Source organism: Diadema setosum, chromosome 1, assembly GCF_964275005.1.
Source record: "Diadema setosum chromosome 1, eeDiaSeto1, whole genome shotgun sequence".
NCBI classification, from domain to species: Eukaryota; Metazoa; Echinodermata; class Echinoidea; order Diadematoida; family Diadematidae; genus Diadema; species Diadema setosum.
This window is the reverse complement of record NC_092685.1, coordinates 6,864,258-6,890,222: the sequence shown is the minus strand read 5'-3', so window position 1 is coordinate 6,890,222 and position 25,965 is coordinate 6,864,258. Positions and strand designations below refer to the sequence as shown.

The 25,965-nt window shown below is 37.2% G+C and overlaps 2 protein-coding genes across 3 annotated transcripts; one reads left to right on the top strand and one right to left on the bottom strand.

Moving 5' to 3' along the window:
* Window positions 1–1,172: 1,172 nt before the first annotated feature.
* On the bottom strand, window positions 1,173–4,970 carry LOC140233758 (ubiquitin-like FUBI-ribosomal protein eS30 fusion protein). 2 transcript variants are annotated; one of them, XM_072313860.1, is made up of 4 exons: window positions 4,896–4,970; window positions 3,271–3,352; window positions 2,467–2,667; window positions 1,173–1,406 (listed from the first exon to the last, which is right to left on the bottom strand). In XM_072313860.1, the coding sequence occupies exons 2-4, from the start codon at window positions 3,343–3,345 to the stop codon at window positions 1,281–1,283; spliced, it is 402 nt and encodes a 133-aa protein (XP_072169961.1). In that variant the 5' UTR covers window positions 3,346–3,352; window positions 4,896–4,970; the 3' UTR covers window positions 1,173–1,280. The 2 variants fall into 2 exon arrangements, with proteins under 2 accessions (XP_072169961.1, XP_072169968.1); XM_072313867.1 differs by lacking the exon at window positions 4,896–4,970 and adding an exon at window positions 4,783–4,806.
* Window positions 4,971–4,983: 13 nt separating this feature from the next.
* On the top strand, window positions 4,984–24,433 carry LOC140233748 (large ribosomal subunit protein mL49-like). Its single transcript, XM_072313850.1, has 4 exons — window positions 4,984–5,109; window positions 21,105–21,333; window positions 21,964–22,088; window positions 23,187–24,433. Exons 1-4 carry the CDS (start codon window positions 4,987–4,989, stop codon window positions 23,331–23,333), a joined length of 624 nt encoding a protein of 207 aa, XP_072169951.1. The 5' UTR covers window positions 4,984–4,986; the 3' UTR covers window positions 23,334–24,433.
* Window positions 24,434–25,965: the final 1,532 nt, after the last annotated feature.

Below are 25,965 nucleotides of genomic sequence, written 5' to 3'. Positions count from 1 at the left end.
GCCAAAGTGATTACATCATGCGTATGGTACTTTCTTTCAGTATTTTGTAGATTACAAAGATTACGTATACACTGTATGTCTAGGAAAACTCACATTCAATACCAAACTGAACAGGAATTTGTGAATAAGGCGTTCTAATAAGTATTCTAGTTCACACAAGGAAAAGATACGGTGCACTCTCTGATTGAGGTACATGTACTATGATATGAAGTGCAGCAAGATTACGAGTTTGTTGTCACCTTTGGAACTTGAAATGTTGTCTTCCATGCACATGAAATAAATTGTGTAGTGTAAAAACAAACTGTCGGTGGTCATCTCGGTTCATTGCCTTATGCTTTGTCACATACTTGTACATGTATGATGCTTGCTTGGCGTGTGAAAACAGTGATGCAGAGACATGCATCGTTTACAAACAAAATGATTCTACCCGTCGATGTCTGAAGTTATTTGAACAGGAACTGTATGAATATGAAAATGTTTCAACAATAAAGCACATCTCGTGCACAAAAATGTCAACCCTATATACACCGTACATGTAAATCCCGTTCTCCTAAAATCACTTACATACTACGACTGTACGCGTGCGCACAAATACACACACACATGCACACTCATACACATGCCACTTTCTGTGTATCACAACTTTAATTTGGGGTACCCTGGTAACTTATGGTACCTGGTAACCTTATTTCCACCAAGGTGATAGTTAAAGGTATATTGAAGGGAACCTATAAATGCAAAATAATAAGTCCATATTAACAACCAGAAGGGGATACAGATAGAAGTGCATGTGATTTTGGCACTGAGTAGGAAAATACAGCTTCCATTACTGCAGTTTCATGAATGTTACACTTCATCAAATAATATAACAGAAAATAATGATAGCCAGTTCCCATTTTAAATCTTTATATCCAGTGCTTCGTGTGTTATTTTTCTTAATTTCATTTTACAGCTAGAAAAAGATCACAGAAATCACATCCAAACAAAAAAGTTGAATACTGTACATATCACAGGCCCATAGGCATTTCAAAATGCAAGCTTTGTAGAATAATGCAAGCTTCTTTCTGTGTGAAATGTGTGTCCTCATTGGCAGAAACAAATACACCTGTCTCTCAGAATACCAAAACCTTACAAAGAATGTCACAGTATAAAATAGTCTTGACATATGCAAGTGCTGTTGCTAGTACGCAGATATGATTTTATTCATCTGTATAGCATTGGTATTATTTTACAGTAGAACTGAGCAACATTTTGTGGGCTATGAAAGTTGCAACAACGACTTAGGAGTTTGAGTTTGGTCCACGCCTCTTTCCGAAGGTCTGGACGACATTGACGAAGCGGCGGTTGTACTGCATGCGGCGCTTGGCACGGCCAACCTTCTTCTTCTTCTTCTCCTGAGGGTCAACCTACAAAGTGGATGAAATAGAAATTGTCAAGACACTTACACGTGAACTTGCACCTTTGGTGAGAAATTGTATTTCTGTATAATAAATATCAATTTATGAAACAAAGATGTTCCATTACAAGGAAGAAAATAAACAGCAACACTAAAACTCTGAAGAAGCATAACAATTTTATTAACACTAGTTTGTGTAAATCTTGCCAAATTCTGAAAGGGGATAACAGGCAACAGTATTTTTAAACGAGGAAAAAAAAAAGGTTTCTACCGAAACTCCCTTCCATCATTTAAGAAGTCATATTGACTTCCCAAGGACAATAGCAAGGCACCTTGTGGCAGAATACTTGAAAAATCAATATTAGAAAAAAAGGAGTAAGGCACCTAACACTTTTGTATATCATTCTACAAAATACACAACTTAAAAAGCAATGACATTATATATCCTAATTTGGTTAACAGAAAAGCAGGACACCAACTCTATTTTTTGGCTGCCTAACTTAAACACCATGACAGACAACAGATCATTTATAGAAGAGTGCTTGTATTTCATAGTGTTTCTGGCTCTAGAGGGCATACTCAAATACACAGTGCTGCTTGCCAAGTGCAGCCACAAAATCAATATTTAGTACTAGTACAATCATGACATGAGCTGTGCCTGGCATACATGTACAGCACACTCAAATCTAAGTTCTCTGCTGAAAATGGCTTCATACCTAAAGCTGGCATAAAGAATGAATTTAACAAGGCAATTATTAACTGCTTCGATTTCAGCACTTAAACAAATTCATGACGATCTATTGAGAGAAAGTGAGATAATATCACCAATATATGATAGTATATGCCGCTGTCATGGCCTTTTCTGATTCAACTGTTTCATAATATTGTTCGGTCGCTAATACAGTTAAAATGGATTGATTGAGCAAATTACACTGACCTGATTTATTGAATTTTGTACTTAGAGTAGCAGGCCAGCCATTTTTGTGAACTATGAAAACACCTGCTTCATTGGCCTACCAAATGACTTGCAAAACATGTCATTAACATATAATGTGTTGGTATATTGATACCTTTGGCGTCTGTCCCCGCACTTTGCCAGCACGGGCCAGGGAGCCGTGAACTTTGCCTCCAAGCAGGCGGCCAGAGAGATCCACTGTGCTGAGGTCCTGGAGTCCATTCTGGGTCAGGGTCAGGTCCTCATCCAGTGGGGTGCCACAGCATGAGAGAACTTGCTCTGTGACTGGAAGTCCAGACAGCCCCTGGATCATAACCTGTATAAAAGGTGATAATACTCATTTTATTCATTCATTCACCGAGGAAACACAACAAAAGACCCACAAATTCAGCCCTCATTTGAGCAGGGCATTTTGCCCAAGACATACTCCCCCCCCCCCCCCAAAAAAAAAAAAACTTCCAGGAATTGTTGTAGGCCCCTTAGGTGTAATACCCTCCTACTTTGGAGTATTTGGGTCTAACCACTGATGACTCCTGCCAAGTTTGGTCAAATTCCAGCTATTTGTTGGATGGAAAAAAAAAAAATAAAATAATAATAATAAATAAATAAATAAATAAATAAATAAATAAATTACCTAGGGGGCCTCCCTTTCAGGAACCACCATCATCTGTACAAACTACACCCCCCGCCCCCACTAATGATTCCTGCAATATTTGGCCCACAATCCTTGGTTATAATCATGTCTTGAATTATACTATACTGTCATCATGATCATGTGATCAAGATCATTCGTAGGAATACAAGTGTGTACTGAAAATGTTATTTCTGACAAGGCATCAGCTCAAGAATTTGGGTATGGGGGTCAGAGAGGGGGATAGATAGTTCAGCTTATGCCAATAAGCTTAGCAGCTAAACTTACCTTCAGATCACTGACAGATTCCTCCCCAGTCACCTCCAAGGTGAGGGTTTGATCAGCGCGTAGAAACAGTTGCATCTTGATGCTGTGCACAGAAGTGAAAAAGAGATTTTCATTTTCCTCAGGATATAATGGTAGCCTGGGGTACCACAAGAAAATTTGCCATTTTGTTGAAATATGTTTTTTTTTTCAGTGCTGTACACTTGGTTGTCAATTTCTTTCATTAATAATGTTCTTGCATTGAGTGAATGAATGATGAAGTGTGTGTTTACCGATTCACATACATAGTGCAAAATCCCATTATACTTCTAAGTATAACTTTTATAATGGAATAATCAACATCTTTCACATCTTATTCATGCATCAAAATCACTATTTATACCCACTAGTATTCACCATGGCCATGGACTAGATTCTAGAACTATACCTTCATGCAAGTGAGCGACCATTTGTTAACTCGACGTGTCATATTGGAAAAAGTCAAACATGAACACTTCGAAAATCTTAAAAGATTAAAGGACAAGTTCACCTTCATTAACATAAGGATTGAGAGAATGTAGCAATATTACTGAGTAGTAGAACTCATCATTGAAAGTTTGAGGAAAATCGGACAATCCGTTCAAAAGTTATGAATTTTTGAAGTTTTTGTGCAGTCACCGCTGGATGAGAAGACTACTGGAGTGTATGATGTCACATGCGTACAACAATATAAGGAAAACATAAAGAGAATTTCACAAAATTTCATCTTTTGAAAAAAGTACACATTCCCTTGACTCGTTACTGACATATGTTATGGGTAATATTATTCCCATTGTCTTTAGAAAGAGGCAAGTCAAGTGCTCTTTTATCATGCGAAAAAAGTGAAAATGTGTTGAATTTTCTTTACATTTTCTTTACACTGTTGTACTCATATGACATCACGAGCCTTAGTAGTCTCCTCATCCAGTGGTTCCAACACAAAAATTTTAAAAATTCATAACTTTTGCATCGATTGTCCAATTTTCCTCAAACTTTATAACTGATGACATGTTCTACTAATAATTGCTGCATTCTCTCAAACCTTATGTTTATGAAGGTGAACTTGTCCTTTAATATCAGCAAAAATCTTTGGATTAATCAAAATCTTCTAAATCTGAGCTAAATTGGGAATTACTTCGTCTCTATAGACATCTAACGTTATATCTATAACCCGTACAGCCACAGGTAGTAAGCAGTTACCGGTAGCACGCGATGCATGATGGCTGAGCTCCCTACAGTAAGATCAGTACGCTATGCCTAGCCATTCAGACAGGCGACAGCACCAATGGCAATGCAATGCACAGCTAGCTCGCACAGTCAACATTACATCTAGCGCAACGCTTCACAATCACACACATACACACAGCACGGCACTTTTATCACAGGCCCAATCATTTCTTATCACGTTAGCTACCACACCACACAGCCACAGGTAAATACTATCTTACCCTTCAAACTGTACAAATGGCCTATCAAATCTCATAAAGAGTCACTCACATAGAAAGTCAAAATTCCTCAGTCATATATGACACTGTCTGATTGTAATTTGACCGCAAAGATACAATCTAAATCTTAAAATTTTGCATTATATTGAGAGATTATTTCACCACCTTTCGTAAATCCACGATGTCGCAAGAAAAAGAAATTCTTTGAGAAACAGCGCCGCCAACGCCAAATGTATGATCAAGCGCCAGAAATAATATGGCGGCGCCCAGGTGGTCCAGTAGGTGGTCACTTGTGCGTCTTTTTAGACTGAAACCATGGATGAGCTACTTTCATGGTCGACATGAAGGGCAAGTTACAACATCAACATTTAATCCAGTGGTGAGTTTTAATTGCTTTTGACAGAATCAATACTATGAGATGATTGCCAAATGGCTCACGAACTGCGCTCTCGAGACTCAGTTGCACAGCCCACCGCGCGCGCCCAACCACCATAAGCTCAATCACGGCAGCCCGACCGACCAGGCAAGACGATTCGCACGGCGTCCCCTTAGGCCCTTGCGCAACACTTGTGTACAGCAACAGACATGGCTGTGGCTGTGCCTGTGCGTGGTCATGTCACAAACTAACGACAACGTTAGAACTTAGACACAGCTCAGGCAGCTGCATGCAGGACCGGTCCTGTGCCAAAGAAAGGCCTGCTAGGCAGGCTAGGGACCAGAGCAGAGAAACAATGTTAAAAGGGTATAAATTGTAGTACATAATAATTATATATTGTAACAAATTGTAACAAATATTGTAACAAATTGTGTATACATCTTTCCTAAAACCTGTCCCCTTTTTTTTTCTCTGTAAATACTCTCATTTGTAAATATTAAAATAAATATAATTAGATTTTGTAGATAATTAAAAGTAGTGTAGATTTTTATAAATGAATAAATACATGTATTTGAATTCAATATATTTTTTGGAGTAAATTGCCCACCCGGCAGAGAGCTCCATAGAGTTAAAAGAACAACAACAACAACATATATTATTATTATTATTATTAGGCCAAGTAAAAAAAGAAACCAGTTTCTCGTCCTCGCGCGCATCGATTTTGGCCGCCGCATCGATTTTTTTACTATTTACTATTTTCAAAATGGCGCTGAAAATACCAAGAAATTCATAATTCTCGTCCCAGCCCGCTCTCCGCCCGCATCGATTTTCAGTTGCCGCATCGACTTTTTTGATATTTACTATTTTTTCGGCCGCCGAAAACACAAAATCGACAATTCACCTACCAATCGTGATGTGTACGCGTCCTCAGCTATCTTAGCTGGAGTACAGCTGTAGCTTCCGTAGTGCGTATGTAATAACGCATGCGTTAAATTTTATCACACTGCGAGCTCGGCAAGAAAGAATGACCCACAAAGCAGTCGAACTGTAGTTGGATGGGCGCGCGGGCGCGGGCCTGGGCTGTGATGTACAGCCAATCTAATCTCTTTGTGTACAGCGCACTCGGTACGTCGTGAACTTTTGCGAACGATCGCTGATACTAGTATTCCACTTATATTTCGCGCATTGTTCGTATTTTTCCCCGTTTCTCATATTAAAGGGATGAATTGTACTGTACAAATGCTTGTGAGGTTTGTATCGAGTTTACATTTTCATGTCATTGTGACTATGTGCACGTTTGTGCAGTGTCGGAAGGTACGGTGCCAGTGCAGTGGCCGTGCCGGTGTCACAGTCGATCCGTTCCGGGTTCCGGGGGAACCGATATACTGGCTGAATCCAGTCGATTAGTTCCGCGGAACGAATATACCGCACAATAGGCAGTACGCAGAAACGTTCCGCAACCGCCGATCCTATCCGGGTTGTGCGAGTAGGCCTCATTAAAAACAAAATAATATCTGTTTATTGTGGATGCCTATACCAAAGCCAAAAATCTAAGAAAGCTATTTCTTCATTTTTAAAATGATATCAAGGACAAACCTGTTTTTACGTTCTGATAATTTCCCTTTAAATGAATCATATTATAGCCTCGTACAAGTGGCGCGAAGAAATGAATCACTGTAGGGCTTACAATGTATTAGCTAAGTAGCATGCACAAATACGTACGAGTCGATCATCTGGAGCCGTTGCACAGACAGTGTGCGATTAGCCTTTATTTATAGACAAAACTTCAAAGAACAGTTCAACGAAAGAGCATGATAATACTACAGTTATAGGTCCTACATTTATAAGAGACTGCTTGAAGTGGGAAGGAGGAGAGAGGGAGGTTTTGCTGGTAGGGTACATCAAGGATAAACATTTTTTTTTTTCGGTGAGCTTTGATCTGATAAGAAAATTATTGTTCAGCTGTACTTCAAAACAAAAAAGAAGGTTGGTCTAATAGTCTGCAAACAAATTGTTAATGTGTATGCAGGGGACTAAAATGGAGCTATGCATGTGGATTTCATTTCATTTATTTATTTCATTCTCATTTTTCTTTCAACAAAACATAACACAAAGTAAATCAAAAATGCAATCATAAGCAAACATACATTACAAAGTATGACATTCAATGGTAATTAACAAACTAATAAAGATAATGTACACATACTGGAATTACAAAGTTATGTTTGCAGGGTAGAAATGAGAACTACCCTGCATACACTTGTCGTCTCTTCTTCTCTGACCAGGAGCATTGCTTGTAGATTTTAGACCACTCTAAAATATCTTTAAAAATACTTATTATAATTACAAGTACGTAATTATGCATAATGCAAAAAAATATAAGACAAAATGAAACAAACAACAGAGACACAACAACGTGACATGATTAAACTGAGGGAAATATACGAATGAAAGGATTAGAGCAAAGACAAAATTAAAGGAAGAAGGAGAGAAAGAGAGAGAGAGAATGCCTACACGCTGAACAGGATAAACGGAAGAGGAGATTTATTGATTGATTACTCAAATTGTCCACTCTGGAAATTTTTATACTTAGGATATCGCAACAAAATTAACATTCAATACATTACAGCTACCCCACAATCAGACGTGTCATAGAGTACAAAATGAAACTCACTCACATTAACATTACAGTAACGTATGCACCATAATAACATAATACATTAACCCGACATTTACAACTACATGTATACAAAAACTATTAATATACAGCTGTATATCACTTTCATATAATTATTCCACTCATAAATGTTTTTGATAATATCCTTTCATACATCATCATTATACACCAAACAATTATATCACCACATATCCCAATATATTTGTATAATTCACTCCAAAAAATTCCAATATATATATATATATATATATATATACATATAATAATAATAATAATAATAATAATAATAATAATGATAATAATTACCATGGCAGCGCCTTATCAAAATAATACCAAATGTGTCTTGCATGTACACCTGTAAATCATTACATATTCCAAATTCAAAATTACCTAAAATTACTAAACAAAAAAAAATAAAAAAAAATAAGATTACCATAACAATGCTTTCTCTATCAAACACACACGAGAAACATATATCCTACAAATCTACACCTCACTTTCATCATCAACAAATTTGAACTCAATTACTTCAACAGTATAAAGATAATCACTCAATATCACCATATACCCCAGATTTCATCAGAATTGATTCAGAGCTGTAGAAAAATTCGCGCCGTAAACTTTGCGACGAACCGCCCGACCGCCCGACCAACCACACACAATTCCTGTATGCCTTCTTATACTCTTTGGATATGCGGGAGCATAATAATAATGATAATAATAAATACACCAAAAACCAATCATTACAACTTATCTAATTACTCTGGCATTATACGTGTGAATGGAATCCGGGACAAAAGCACTTCTAAAACGGGTACGCTTTGTGCGAGGAGGACAGAGTCTGATACCTGATCAGGCAATAGTAACCGTACAGACGGTGTGTTAAATCGGTCATTATCTTGTTTACCTTGACCATCATTCTTTCCACGTATAAATCCTGTACCACTGGTAATTCCAACCCAATGATGTTTTACCACTTTCGCGGTCTATCGATTCTATAGCCTTGTCCTTTTGTGTAAGATTGCCATGAAAACAAATCAAGTTATACATGACAATAGATTGGAAAGGAATTGTAGAAAAGAACCATCAGTGTTCTATCCAGCCTCAGTTTGCTCAATATCATTGCCTGATGATTGAGGATGTATTGCGGACAGCAGGTGGTGACTGCATGCAGCTGTGGAAAAATTATGGAAATGAAATGCCTAATTTCATTACTTTATAATGTGATTTTTTTTTCATTGCGTTAGGGTGTTACCGATGATGAATCTTTATTTGCTATAACCTATTATAGATAATGAAAAATAAATATCTCAGCCAGAATTTAACCCCCCCCCAAAAAAAAAATAAAATAAAATAAATAACGCTTAAAGAGTATAATGATGGAGATTTTTTTTTTCAGAACTTAAGGAATTTCAAAATTTAGAGCCGGTGTATATAAATGTATTTATTTATTTTAAGGTTCTCAAAAGGGGTAGATGAAACTCAGACCGCCTAGGTGTATAGGGTGATCATGAAACCATTGATTTCGTGGAAACATTGAATTAAAACTATCGGGGAGAACATTTGTGTTGTAGATGAACATGAATTGACCCAGTTGAAAAAGAAACAAATCTTTAATTTTTTGAATCTTATATTTTTGATGAATAATGAATCCGAGTGGCGAAACCCCACATATAATACGAAGTAGGGCCTACTTTTTTGCAATAACAATAATTTATCTAATAAAATTTGATGGGCGCTGCCCCATGCTAAAATTTCGTATTTGAGATAAGGTAATTTTATTAAAGAAAATACAATGTTAACAAAGAAGACGTTGGAATGCGATCCCAATATTACGCGTAATCATTTTACTTATTTTAATAACATGAGGCCTCCACGAAAGTTTTTCATCTACTCTGATACCAAGAAATTTTACATAGGATACACGATCTAATCGAGTATCATCAAAATAATTTCTGTGCTTAATATTTATAAGGATTTACTAAAAAGTTTATACTTAATTTTCTGAAGGTTTTATGACGATCTTATCCACTGAGTTACTTTTTTTCAAATCAGAGTTGACGGTGTCTACGAGAGTAACTGGGTTTTGATGAGAAAAGAAAACATTTGAATCATCATCAAAATGCATAAATGAGAATATGTCAGATGATTTGCAGAAGTCATTGATATAAACTTATAAAAAGCAAAGGACCTAATTTATATTACCCTGAGGGACGCCACATTTAATAAATTGAAACTTGAGTTATTCTCGTTCAGAGAATATTGTTTTTCGGTTCTCCTGAACCACTCCAAGGCCTTCTCCCGTATGCCATAATGAGACAATTTATGGATTAAAATTTCTTTATTTTAAGCTGTTGATTTAAAGTTATTATAACTCGAGATAAATAACATTTTCCTTTGTTTACGTTTCTCCTTCGCACTCTCAATCTCTTCTTCATTTTCTGTTGTTAATTCTATGTTTTTTTCTCTCTTTTTGTTAGCCTACCGCTTTTACCCTTTTTACTTTTTATTTATAAAGATTCCATTTTGGGGTACATTAAGCCATATTTCTGTCTGTTTCCTGTCCAATTCATGTTACATGTAGTTTACTATAGCTGTTTTTCATTTTCTTATCACTTTCAATTTCTGTCTATCCCATCGCCACTATTGGCTTCGCACCTTTTACATGTGCATGTATTAAATATGTATTTCCATTAGAAATGTATGTACATATATAAATGAAACTTAATGTTTACGAAGAGAAAATGTAACTTTTTTTGTGGAACACCAGATTTCGGACATAGGTGCACTGTTTGGATATTCAAGTTAGGGTATCACTAGAAGTCAGAAAATTTACGTGAGTTTGTGATACCCCATATTTTGCACGCACTCTAATTTCTTTCAAGGGGAGGGCTAGTAACTGATCAGTGGGAATCAGTTGGAATGCTCGGGGATGATTGTTCCAATTCTAGTGGGATTCATTAAAGTGTACATTAATATATCTATTGTTGTAGGAAAATTATTTGCTTCAGAACGGTCTCATATTCAAGTAATGTGTTGTTTAATTCCCCGTCACTGTACAGGCATGCATTGGCGTATCTAGGGGAAACGGCGCCCGGGGCAAGCGCGAAAATTGCGCCCCTAATTTCTGAAAAGTGTTCAACCCCAACCCCATCCCGGTAGAGACTTTAAACAAAGTCCACATGATATGCTTTTTCAAGCACTTAAAAGGGGTCTTTTGAGGGTGATTTAAATGTAATGAATTTTAGAGCGAGCGCAGCGAGCGAGCCGAAAATTTTGGTATTTCAGCTTACAAAACATGGAATTCTTGTCATTTTTTGCTAATCAAATTACACAATTCCAATCAAGATATAGTGACGGCCTTATAGATAACGATTTATACCAACAAATTGCATGAGGAATTTAAAAAGTACTCTAAATTAGTACGCGCGAGTTAGCCGAAATTTGTATATTTCCACGTCATCATCACGTTTTCTTCTTACCTTCTTTATTTATATAAATTTTGGCGAGCGAACGCAGCGAGCGAGCCGAAAATTTTTGGTATTTCAGCTGACTGAACATGGAATTCTTGTGTGAACACAATAAACATTGTCATTTTGTCCGCATCATCATCATGTTTTGTTTTTATCTTGTTTGATTTGGTTTTCTGCCCCCCCCCCCCCCCACCATTCTCCCTCCCCCCTCCTTTCCGGGCGAGTTTTTTTTTTCTTCTTCTTCTTCTTTTCTTCTTCTTCTTTTCTTTTTCTTTTTTCTTCTTCTTCGTTTTTTTTTTCGTTTTTTTTTCGTTTTTTTTTTTTGCGCCCCCAAGGAGTGGCGCCCGGGGCACGTGCCCCCCATGCCCCCCCCCCCCCCTAGATACGCCACTGCAGGCATGCTAACCCGGAAACATTAAACTGCACATTACTTGAATATGAGATCATTATGAAGCAAATACTTTTCACAGAACAAAAAATGTACTCTTAAATGTATCCCCCAAGGATTGGAACAATCATCCCCCAGCATTCCCACTGATTCCCAATTATCAGTTACTAGCCATCCCCTTTTAACAGAAGATATTTTTTTTTCGGGCCGCAGTCCCTATCATGAAAAGGGAAGACATTCAAGATTGAACGGATGGTACAGTATTGACTATAAGAATCCGGTGTTCAGAACAAACAAATAATGAGAAACCTGCAATACTAAACAGCATTCAATTCTTTTAGAATTCAGAGTTCATTTTACACAAATCAGAAGCGGATCTAGAGGGGGGGTTAGGGGGGTTGCAACCCCCCCCCCAAAAAAAAAAAAAAAAAAAAAAATCCGGGGACCATTTTTTTTTTTTAATCTTATCTTTTTTTTTAAACTTGTAATTTAATTTTTTTTTTCTATTTATGGCAATGACCTCTATACCAAAAATAGTGGTGTTTAGATGCAAGAAAATGCCATTTTCACACGCAGATTTTCAAAAAATCTCCCTACTCTGGGAGGGGGGACACCCCCCTCCCACACCCTCCCCCCCCCCCCCCCCTCGCTCGCTCTGCTCGCTCGGGCTCGGTCGCTACGCTCCCTCGCATACCGCCCCAACCCCCTCCTTTATAAAAAGCTAGATCCGCCCCTGCAAATTAGCTTCAAATTGCTGAGATATATGTAGCTACAGTGCGTATAAAAAAGCAACAAGATTTAATTTCGAATTTGTGAAAATGGTGTTTACTTTACTCCAAAGTAAGTAGCAACATCATAAAGCCATATATCTCCTCTTTCCAATAACAGCCAATTTTTCCATTTCCAATGGCGTGGGGAAATGCAATTCACTCATTATTAGATTCCCTTCTCCGTATTCAAAAGCGTTCAATAAGAATCATAAACCACGCCGGATATTTTGCTCATACCAACTGTTTTTTCATCAAAACAGAATTCTGAAAATTCCAGACCTATTTTATTACAATCTCGGAATTTTCATGTATAAACCAACAACTAACGAATTACCATCTGTTTTTATCCACATGTTCAAAAGGAATCGCTCTATCCACTGTTATCCCACTTGCCAGAGTGACGCCTATCACCTTCCCCGTACTCGCACTATTTTTGCAAAGAAAACAATTATATTTACTGGACCCAGATATTGGAATGACCTCCCTCAAGATATTACTTCTTCTTTGTCTTTATTCACCTTCAAACGCAAATCAAAACAGTTATTACTTAGTGCATACACACTTCCAAGTGTTTAGCAACTTTTTTTTATATATACTCCCAGTCTTCTGTCTTTGTCCGCAGCTTCAAGTTATTAAAGTTATTTAATGGTACCGATATATTTTTTAATACATAGCATTCCTTTTCAAACAAGCGAGATCCGTATACAGTCTGGTTTGTGCGATATCTATGTGGTTCATCACTTTATTTTTTATCGATTTTTGTACTGATATAATTTTAGTTGGTCAAGACAAACATATCCGTTCTCCGTATAATTATATGCCTATGAATTTGGGAACCTACAGTTTTACAAGCGTTAAAGCTTTTTATGTAGGCCCCATCATATTATTTCTGATACTTATTTGTGACATCTTCATATGATATGACCATGTACATTTGTGTCAAGAATGTTTTTTTTTTCCTTCTTCTTCAATCAAAAGACATGATTGTATATATTTGGTATTCTTGTTTTATTGCCAATAATTTTGTAATCTCATCATTGAGAAAATGCAAATATGAAATTTGAACTCAACATCTTATTTATTCTTACACGGTCATGGATGGCTGAGTAATCATTCTTTTTGGACAATGGACTTGGGACCAAGTTTCAGTTAGTGAGACCAGCATAAATCCTTTTTCAATTCACTTTTTTTTTTTTAATGTTCAGACTGGTGAGACATACCTAGGGTCCTTCTTCTTTGAAAACAACCGCAACGAAAATGGATGCTTACAAATTTTAAATGAACATGTCATTCCTGAATTAATGGAAAATTTTCCTGTGCAACAAAGTGGTGTGTTCAGACGCCTATGGTGGGCACAGGATATCGCACCAGCCCATCGACTAGTTGCAGTAAGAAACAGATTGGCTGAGGTACTTGGAAATCGGATGATTGCCTTGTATCATGATGTGGATTGGCCACCAGAATCTCTGGATCTAACTTGTTGCGATTTTTTTTTTCTTTGGGGTTATCTCAAGAGCAAAGTGTTCATTATCCCTCAACCTGACATTGCAACTCTGAGACAAAGAATCACTGATGAATTTGAAGCTCTACGCCATCAAGCCACAATGATTCACAGAGCTGTGCGTGAGATGTAGAAAAAGAACTAATCTCTGCGTGGGAAGGAATGGTGGCCGTGTTCAGGGGCATGGGATGTAATGTTAAAAAGAGATATCCGAAAAAAAAAACAATGGTAAGTTGTGATTATTAATTTCATTATTCCATTTGTTAAGTTAATTTCTGATAAGGTACATTGATTCTTGCAGTGTCTAAACTTGGTCCCAAGTCCAATTTACCCATTGTCTAAAAAGAATGATTACTTAGCCATCCATGACCGTGTATGCATAAATATCATTTTGAAGAGGAGTATTATATGGTTTTAAGATGTTGCTACTGACTTTGGTGTAAAGTTAACACAATCTTCACAAATTTGAAATCAAATCTTGTTGCGTGTTTTTTTTATACGCACTGTATAAACAAAGAGACCCTAATTAAAGGATGGACCCACCTTATCTGCCCACTACACATGTATTTTCTTTTTTCAGTCCAAACCGATTTTGTATAATGTACTTTCAATTTCTCTTAGAATCGTATGCTCTCTATTTCAAATGTGCTTTCTAATTATCTTGCAAAACGTTAAATTTTCAATCGCCCATCTCAACCAAAACTATACTGTATCTCTTTAGATTACCTTGCCTGTTTGAAGTAATCTCTGTGTATTGATAGACCGCCTCCACGAAAGAGAAACACACACACACACACACATTCATATGCACATACACACGGACACAAGATATGATAAAGACAACTGAACACACAAAAACAAAATTCATCCCGTCATTTTTAGTTGTTACAACTGAAAAAATAATGAACCAAACGAACATGCATGTGTGACGTTGGCGATTATATTGGTCGTTATATCGCACTAAAATGATTAGACTCTGTGCCCTGAAAATAGACATTAAAATGAAGGTGGACTATTTGAGCTCATAATATGTTTAATATGAAGCTCCTTGTATTACAGTAGTTAACATGAAGCATGCCGAACATCCCAATTACAGTAACTCATTCGGTTATTCTGTTCAAAATTATTCAAATCAGAGAGAGGTTGGCATGACCAACGTCACATCGTGCAGAACTCTACAGAGCAGAGTTCTGTGACTGTACCATGGCCACCATGACGACGAAAGAGATAAGGGAGGGGGGGGGGGAAGGAATCGCTTTGTAGTCCGGATTTCAAATTGGCAACTTTGTTCGGTTGGCTGGTCAGAGAGATTTGGAGAAGTTCATTGGCTGTAGAGGGAGAGTGGGAGAGTACATTTTACTGAAGGGGTGTTTCCCCATTACCACTTTGTATACATTGTATACGGAAGAGACCCGGATCGAATCGGCGGTGGGGGATCTTATCGACGGTGAGGCAAAAATCCCGCCGATTGGATCTGGGGGATCTGATATACCGGCCAAAGTCCGCCGATAAGTTCCGGCGGAACTTATCGACTGGCCGGAACGGATCGCCTGTGACATCGGCCGCGTATTACGTATTGACCGATTCGGGTTCGTTGAGGGCAGCAGACATTTTATGGCACTGGGCGCAGCCATGAGCTCAAATTGCGGTGTCTCAGCCGACCCCCCCTGCTCTCCCCCACCCCCCGGGCAACATGTTTATCGCGCACTTGTAACAAAGTTTTGAAAGTTTGAAAGTTTGAAAGTTTGAAAGTTTATTTACTCACAACCCAAACTCTGGGTATCGGAGTCCAATAAAAAAACATATAGCACATTATAATATCAATAAATAATAATTGCAAATAACTCTGAAAAGTGTACAAAACAACTATAACAAACAAAATAAGAATGAAATGCGATTGATGAAAAGAAAAAAAATGTACAGAAATATACAATATATACACGATATATGGTAAAAAAAAAAACCAACAAAAAAAAAAAACAAAGAAAGGAAAATATGACGAGAGAGAGAGAAGGGATATGGAGGTGAAGAGGGAGAGTGAGAAGGACACAAGACTGGTGAATTAACAAAAGATATACGAGTGACTTTTGGTTCAGGAAAAAAAAAGAAAAAATAGAAACAGAAAAAGAAAAACGCAAAGACATACGGAAATGAATCCATACGCTAAGTGAACAAGAATGAAGGAAATATGGAGACGGGAACGAGAAGAAGAAGAAGTAGAGAGGGGAAGAAAAAAGGAGGAGAGAATGGAAAGACAAATAAGTTACATATCAATTGTAAAGAAGGCACAGCCTGTAAAAAGGCATGTATAGTATTTGCAAAAAGGATAAAAAATACTAATAATCTAAACATGTGTCATTATATAATTACAAAACTTGGATAAATTGGAAAGGACTGTTTTCTTTTGACTATTAAATAATTGATCCATCTTCATAGTGTTGGGGTATTTCCAGTAATATTTTTTTAAGTATTTCTTTCGTTGTTCATTAAAGAGTCTACACTGAAAAAGGTAGTGGAATTCATCACCAATTTTCTCTTCATTACAATGGGTACAAAACCTTTCGTTTCTTGGAATCTGATTGTATCTTCCAGAAACAATTGGCAGTTTATGATTTGCGCAACGGAATTTACATAAAGTTTTTGCCTGTGAATCATTAAGGTGTCGAAAATACTTCTCAAAATAAAGATCCTGTTTAAAGATTCGATAATTTAAACATTGAGAATTTTTGTCTACATTACTATGCCACTCTTGTTTATAGATATCATTTAATCTGGTACTAACTAAACTTTTAAAGCCAGCTAAAGTGAGATGTGATGCTTGGCTGTTCCAAATTGCAGTTAGACCTAAGTTGTTAAATATTTCTTTTATCCTAATTACCCATGTCATCGAATTTTCTTGCCTCGCCGATAAAACATATTGAAAATTATACAAAACATGCGCTATCTTTGACATCTTACTGTTAACAAGTTTAAACCAAAACATTAACATCCGAAGGGTCACTGTTTTTTGTAATCTATCTTTACCTATTTCTCCGTAAACCATACAATTCGGAGTTCGCTTATGTAATCCAAGAAGTTCCTTACAATATCTACAAAAGAAAGTTTCAATTTGGGCGAGGTCTTCAAAACCCCAAATTTCACTGCCGTAAAGCAAAATAGGCATGATCAAATGTTCAAATAGCTCTAGTTTTACGTCGATTGGAAGAAGGAGAGGTAAAATTTTACTTTTCATGGAATACAAGGCTCTTTTGGCTTGGGTTACTTGTTTGTTTATAGCTTTCTTAAAATTATTGTTATAATTGAACGTCGTTCCTAAGTAAATATAATCATCGCAGACACAAATTTTGTCATCTCCAAAAAGAAAGGTAGGAGTTTTTCTAACTTTTCCACGGGAAAAAATAACTATCTTAGTCTTAGTAGTATTAACGGTCAGATGCCACAATTGGCAATAATCAAATAAAGCATCAAGAGCTAACTGGAGTTCCTCAGCATTTTCAGCCAACACAATCGTATCATCTGCATATAGTAATGTGAATAAATCAACAAACATATTCACTTCTTCGGTAGAACACGTTTCATTGATACCTGATGAAAGAAAATCCAGGCCAGGGTATCTCTGAGACAGAAATGACGAAAAATCGTTTAAATACAACGAAAATAATATTGGTGATAAATTCTCGCCTTGTTTTACACCTATGTTACTCTTAAAAAAATCTGATTTAGAATTGTTATAAAAAACGCAGGATTTTGACTTTCTATAGATATCCTTAACGACCCGGAGTAATTTACCATTAATTCCATGGTCGAACAATTTCAACCACAGTGAAGATCTATCAACCAAATCGAATGCTTTTTTGTAATCAACAAAAGCTGTATACACCCTTTTCCTTCTCTGTAAATAAAAATCAAGAATAGCATGTAATGAAAATACATGGTCCATAGTTGAATATCCGCATCTAAAACCAGCTTGTTCCTCTCCTAACAGGCATTGTGATTCTACAAACAAAGTTACTCTATCATTTAATACTGCCGTGAATAGCTTCCCAACACAGCTCAATAATGTAATACCTCTGTAGTTGTCAACACAATCTCGTGAGCCCCTCCCTTTATACAACGGTTTTATCAAACCGTTTACCCAATCTGTTGGGACAATGCCACTGTCGAATATAAGATTAAACAATTTGGTTATCAACTTGACCAAATTTTTTGAACTATTCTTCAGAAGTTCATTCAAAATCAAATCAAGGCCTGGTGCCTTGTTATTCTTAAGTCGTTTCATTTGATTGACAACTTCCGATATTTCAATCTCTCTGTCTAATTCTTCATTTGACATTTCATTAAGCAGTGCTTCAATACCAGCATCATGAGATCGTACGTTACCACTACCCAAACTTTTAAAATGATCATAAAAATCATGCGATGATAGTTCTTGAGATGTTTCACAGTATCTATTCTTCCTATTAATCAGTTTCCAATAATCTTTCGGATTCGAACTTTTTAAATTCCTTAACGTTGAATTTAATTGCCAGGTATGATTTTGCTTCTTTAAACGAATAACATTTTTGTACAGTTTACTTTTACGTTTCATTTCACTCTCACTATGATCAGTTTTAGTTCGACGGAAGACATTTCTTGCTCGTATGAAATCTTTTCTTGCATCAGAACATTCTTTATCAAACCAAGAATTTCCGTGAAATTTGTTTCGGCGTGCCTTGAAATTGTTCGCTTTAGACTCAATAACCATATTACACGCATCTGCAGCATCTAAATAGATATTACGTAGATTACCAGCGATCTTATCAATTTCACTTTGAGAGATGTTTCCTTTAGCAAGTGTCTCTATGTAATCTATTGATGCAAGTATTTCTGCATCATCAAAATTTTGAACGAACATATTTCTTTTCTTATCCTCCCATTTGATCTTGATTGACTTTTCATCATTACTAAGCAAGCATTCGCGCACTCAGTGCGAGACGCCCATTGGCTAAAGCAACCATGCATCAGTTTTTCATTCTGCGCGCGTGCTAATGTAGGGAGAGGGGTGGGGAGTGGGAAGGGGGGGTCGGCTGAGACACCGCGTAATGGCGCTGCCCATGCCAGAAATACACATAGCGCGTCACAGAATCGGTCAATATGCGTGTCTGTAGCTAGCTGCCAGGGTCCCCATCCCCCTGGACCCTGTTGCATAAAACCCTTACCGCTGGACTTACCGCTCCTTTCTAGCGGTAAGTCTTCAAATTAGCGGTAAATTTTATAATCCTTGATGCTGATTGGCTGTGACGCCTAATTTTGACGGTAGTTACCATTGAAATTCAACGGTAAGTTTTATGCAACGGGCCCCTGGTCTGTCAGTTGTCTGCACGCACGCATGAAGACATTCGAATGTGTAGAGGCCCAAACACTGCTCTGTTAACGTTGCATCTGACGGCGATGTATTGTTCTACTTTGAAGAGAAAATGAATGCGCTTTTCCAGCAAATGTAGAATTATTAAATGGGTGTATCTACAAAATAAATAACTTTTCCACGGATTCTGGTTTGTCGTATTTCTGCGGGATACTTTTCTTTACGATGTAAATTATCGGACACGGCCGTGAGTCGTATCACCTGTAGTGTGATACAATCAATTCATCATCCAAATGATGAGTGATTATCAAATGTCTTTTTAGAATATGAAGAAACATCTTTAAATGTTTAATGCTATATGCCATATCAGTATCATTTTGACATCCATCTGCAATTGTACCAGCCAGTTTCCAGTTTGAATGTGCTACAAATGTATACTGTGAAGAGATGCAGATACAATATACGAGCTGTGTGGACACAAAAAGTCACAAACACCAATGATAAAGCAGTGTTTTGAATATCATGGAATTTATTTCAGTCGTACATTTGTTGATAGAATGTTTTATACCTGTTTCAATTAATAGCTTGGGGCCTGGTCTCTCATAACACAGCTACCAGAGTGATATTTCATTTCATAAATTGGATATATAAAATAGTAAAGCCCTCTCTCGTTACCTTTCTCAGAATTACTGGACGAGAAACACATATTACTTTCATTTTGACAATCCTCGAAAAAATAGTAAGATATCAAATAGTAAGGACCTCCCTCATCGCCTTGCTCAAAAAACCCGGACGAGAAACTACTTTCTTTTTTTACTTGGCCTTATATACCAGTGCAAGGACAACATGTAATGATTTGAGTTTTGACTTACAGTGTAGTCTTGTGACTTGTGGGTAATGGGCGTGAGCAGTGCCCATATTCATAATCTTTCCAATAAAGCAAGCAGCACTAGACTGGAAATTAGGGAAATTATAAAAAGTAATAAGATAATGTTAAACATCAAGGTGAAAAACAACAATTTGGTACTTTGGACAATCCATGGATCCATGAGGATGATTGTGCAGTCATAAGCTAGATTCAAACAAGTCACTCATTGATGATAAATATACTGGCATATTTACTGGTTTTTATCTCAAAGTTTGTTCAGCCCTCACATTACTAACAGTATTAACACACAGTGTTTTTATTTGTTTGTGTTTTTATTGTATTTAATGCTATAATAGCATGTCTGTGGTGTTTGTTTGTTTTTGTTTTTGTTCTTGTTTTTGTCTTTCTGTTCCCTGCAGTTCACATGGTGTAATTTTGTTTGTTGTGCTGTTTGCAATCTAAATACTGAAGAATCTATCCTCAATTTCCAAGGTCTGGCAATGAATAGCACTAATGTTAGCTACAAAATAGCAAAGCAAACATGTTAAAGTTATCAAGTACAATGTAAGAACTGTAATATATTGCTTGCATATCCAATTCCCTGGCCACCACTTGGAAGCTGGAGTGGAATAAATCAGTTCAAAAAAGAAAGGTAATGAAATTACAGATTTCAGTGGTCTGAATGAAAGATTTTTCTTTTAATCCATACTTGGAAATAATATTTAACCTGTTGAGGACGAGTCCCGAGTATACTCGGGCAGGTGTCTATGGGAAATGCGTGTTGTAGCAAAATCAAACCGTCCTCAACGGGTTAATGTAATATATGCATCAATTGCCATTTTTGAAAGAATTTGAATGTCATTGTTTACAAATGCAATGTACACACTTTGATAATTAATAATTTCTTGAATATATTGAATGTAGTTTCTCTCAACTTCTCAATGTGTTATGTCCCTTTACTATCTTGACTTTGACAGGTTTCCATGCTGAGACCCTTGCACACCTCACCATGCAGAGCAAAAAGAAATTATTACTTCATCTCACCCTACCCAAGGAGAGAGACAATCAAAGATGAACCAAGGACAGAGGTCATAGAATGCAAAGAGGACTTTAAGCATGTAGAGCGTCTTTTACCAACACTGCAGATCCCCCAACCTCCTGAACACAAGGTGTACCCAACTCCTTCCGGATGGTCTCCTCCAAAAGGTATTCAATCTGAAGTTCTGTTCTTCAAGTTGGGGGTAAGAAGGAAGCAATATTATAAAGGCATAACTGATTGTAGAGCTTGTTGTTCTCATAGTCAGCTGAGTAGGTGGTCATTTCGTAATGTATGTATAGTGACTGTAAGGTGAGTGAATATGTTTTTCTTTATAAACAGTTCTGTTAAAGACCTTGGACATTTAGCGTGGGGATTCATTGTGTGGGAAGGCTGGTCCAGCCTGGATATATTTGAGAATCCTTGTAACAAATTGTGTACATCTTTATCACTGATCTCTACAAAGTAAACACACAACCAAACAACCAAGTGGAATTGACCATTATCATTGAGCGTACATTTTGATGCACATACACATATATTTGCTAATAGGCACTATTGGTGGTTTTCAATTGGACCCCTGTGGGCAGCAATTGAAGATTGATTTAGTCGGACTTTCCATGTTTCCCCATGCTACTGGGCCTTTAAGTAGGACTTAATTACTGCTCCAGTTTTAAACAGATGTAGGTGTTTTGCATGATTCATAATGAAATAACAGACATTGTTTTGAGCTAATGCCAATACGACTACAAAGTGATACAATTTTACAATCTCAATTGTTTTATCATTTTTACCCATAGGAGCATCAGCTGATACACCATACGGGGTGAAAAGGACAAGATTCCATGCCGTTCCAGTTTACCTAGAAACTAGGAGCTCAAACCAGCATTGGACTGTCATCAAGCATGTTAGAGGAGACATATGGGTAAGGCTTCTTGTTTCCATAACATATTCAGTTTTGTAAGTGTATTATAAAATCAGTCAACCAAAACTAGGGTATCACTATGATTATGTGGAAACCAACAGGCAAAATCATTCAAACTTTATCCTTTTATTGCACTCGAAAGATATAAGACATAGATTGAGCTGCTTGAGCAAAGTTCATGAAGTATATACATACACACCAAATGAATAATGCAAGTTGTGAAGGGTATTCCTAAGGTTGATCAATGTTGGCCCTGAAGGGGACAAGGATCTTGGCATATTAGCAATAATGATGTAATGTTGTTTGTTTTTTTCTTATTTGTCATTCTTGAAAAATGTCGTAGAGGGAGATTTTAGCCAACTGAGATGCGTGAGTTATCCATACAATTACCAGGTATACAATTTCAAGTTGTTAAAATGAGTGCAATAACAAAAAGGGGTGTAGGGACCAGGCTCTGGTAAACAAAAGCAAAAAAAAAAAAAAAAGGAAAGGAAGAAGACTAGCCAAGGTTTCATTTATTAGCATCAAGTTAACTAAGCGCAAGGAGATGGCCTCATTTGGTGCACTAGATTGTGTGTCTGTGTGTGTGTGTGGGGGGGGGGGGGAGGAGGGTGGCACCAATGATTTTAGCAAATAGCAAATTTCTGTAGTATTCCTGTGAATCCTGTCTATGTCCAGGATTGTTTGTCAACTGTCATTTTCATTCATTTATTTTTTTCCTTTTCCAGCAGAAACCTATGAATATTTTACAGAAATTGAATACATAAATTACATCACAATGCATAATAAAAGATAAGTTCACAGAATATTGTACATGTACATGTATACAGAAATGCTTGAAATGAGGAGGAATGCTTAAAAGCTTTAACAGTTTAACTTTAACAATTTCATCTCCTCAACATACACGTGCTGAGTTTAACAAACTAGCCACTGCCAGGTGTCTTCTTGAAGTGATACCTCTAAAATGTTTAAATATATATGAACTCTCTGTGGCTGCATCTGAAAGATGAAACTGATACACTCAGATGAGCGTCAGATCTCAGAAATGTCTTGTTGGTTTTGAGTTTGTTTTCCTCTGTTATATTTTTGGTGTTACAGACACTTGCAACAGATCTGCAGCATTACCTTGAGGAGCAAGAAGGCAAAGCAATTCCAGTCACCGTGAATGAGTATGCCATGAGGATACGCTACAAAGGGCTGCATGAGGATAAAGCTAGACAGTGGCTTGTGGAGAAAGGATTCTAGCTCACATTCTCAACAGTCTTTGGTGAAAATATTTATGGACTTATTCATGGACAATTGGACTTTCATATGCATCAATTCTCACTGATACGTTGGTGCTATACAGTGTAAGATTTGGTTGCATAGACATTTGCACTTTGTATGAGATATGAACATGAGTAATGGTAGATCATTCATGCATATTTGCAGAAAGAAGTCCATATTTCAGCAATTGTTTTCTGCTTGTTGAGTTTAATACATATACATCTAATTTACTCAAATTAATGCATTCATGTGTTTAGTTGTTTTATTGCAACTTATTGACAAATTGCCCTTCATCAACGTAAACAAGCCCCCATTATTCAGTGTTCTAGTAATAGCCATGATTAAGAAATCACGAGCATCCCCTAGTGTGTATGCCCATTACTTTTTGTTTTTGTTTTTTCTAATCATGGCTACTACTAGAACACTAAATAATCAGTGCTTTGTTGATGAAGGACAATTTATTTGTCAATAAGTAGTACCTGATCTACCTTGTTTAGTAGTAGCCTTTTTGTTGGACTTGTAGCAAGGGAAAAAAAGAGCAAGTGTTGGAGAATGCCCATATATGCACAATTCTACTGTGATATAAAAACTACTTTTCACATCATGTCTAGTTACCTGTTCAGGGAATTCAGACAGTTGTTTCCTGTGAATAAAAGGGGCTTCAAAAGGACTGAAAGAATCAAGGTCACCCGCAGTACTCTCCTGTCCTGTGTTTGCTCTCCAATCACATTCACCCATAATGTATTTACAGAGAAGCTGAATTAATAAACACATACTCTCAGTTTACTGTCATTGTAAATACACAATCCATGCACTGATGAATTGATGTGATTATTATTGACCTGAAAATTCATTTGAGAGTTTTGAAACCCAATTGCTCACATAGATATATGCTCACATACATAAAACACTTTAAGTTAACAGATTGTTATATCAATGGCTGTTTCCTGCCAATATTTTGTGACTGTTTGGATGTCCCTGCTTTTCTGGCCATTCAATCCATTTTTTTTCCTTGCAAGAATACATTTTGGCTGTACTGTAGAAGTGGTTATTCATTTTGACCAGCTTTGGGTAAGACCCTAGCCAAAAACATACGAGTAACAATAATAACCTGTTGGAAGGAAATGCAATTTTGTATATTATGTAATTTTTCATGATTGCATAAACCGATCCAGTGACCAGTGGGTGCATCATGTGTATATTGCCTTTGCTCCTCCCTTCATTAAACATGCAACACCACCAGCACTTTGGCAACCCCCATCTCCCCCTCCCCCCCCCCCCCCCCCCCCCGCACACACATTTTCAGATTAATTCAAATGTAAATACAAGTAGCTAGTAAAATAAATGTACATACAGTCAGCTCCAAGTATCAAATCAGACCATTTGGAAGTGAAATAATAGGTAAGGATATATATTTTCAAGAGCTTTCCTTCCTTTGAATGTCTGTTGTACCTGCCCATTGATGTGAAGTTAAAATGTCTGTACATATTGGATACTGATGTTACTCAAAGGTAGATAGTCCCGGTAGTGTAGAGGGCGCTGTTGATGATACTGCCGATCACCGTTAGCATTGATACGAAGATTACCGAAGTTGAGCTGTCATCAAGAGTAAAGTGCGTAGGTGTTGCTAAGTAACGTTGCCTTCGTTGTCTTCTCTGCGCATCACGCAGTCTGTAGTAATGCCAAGGTGCGTGCATATATGCCTGTTATTATGACATCACAAAAGAAGTTTGCTAAAGCTATCATTCCCCTCAGCCAAGTCATGAGCCGAACTGTGATCGGACCACTGGCTACAGTGAATCGGACTTCTTCGGACTCGGAAGTGGGCCAAAGCGTAAGCGCTAAAGAGGAGTCGATAGCGTAGGTCTCTATAGGAAACTTGCGCTGTGCGCCCGCGTACGCATTTGACTAAAACACTGGGACCATGCACCTTTAAGTGATCATGAATCACTTGTATGCTTTACATGTCAGCAGTACACCTTCCCTCTCACTACACACAATGTCTTGTTGAGACTCCATTGTGCTAAATTCTGTGAATTTATCGTCATCACGGAAGAGCCAAGGAAAAAGTGACCCGCCCAAACCCATGAAATGCCCCCTCACACCAGCTACTGTCACGATGAATACATGTATTTAAAAAAACAAAAAAGTTGTGCTTGGCTATGATGGTAAATCTCATGCCACTCTCAACCTTCTGTACACATACTTTGTTCCCTATGCACTTTTACAGCCATACCTACTGGTTGTTGGTGTGATCACTGTTGCTGTATTAAAAGCTTCAATGTGTATGTAGTGGGTGTGTATTGCGAATTTATGGAGTTTGTGTAGAGAAAAAAAAGTGTGACAAATATTGTACAGTGTAAGAGTTATTGCGCATACACATACACATAAATAAAACTGCCCACCCATTGTAGGCCCTTGTCATATATGGAGACAGCCAGAAATTGTAACAGTGCCAGAGAACACACCCATGTGTCAACGATAGTTGACACAATGTATTTATACAACACTTTCCACTGGATACAAAACACCAGGTTAAGTCATTGTTTGGTAAAGGACACTTGTAGTTATGGCACATTCAGTATGCTGCTTGCAAGGTGAACATTTTGTT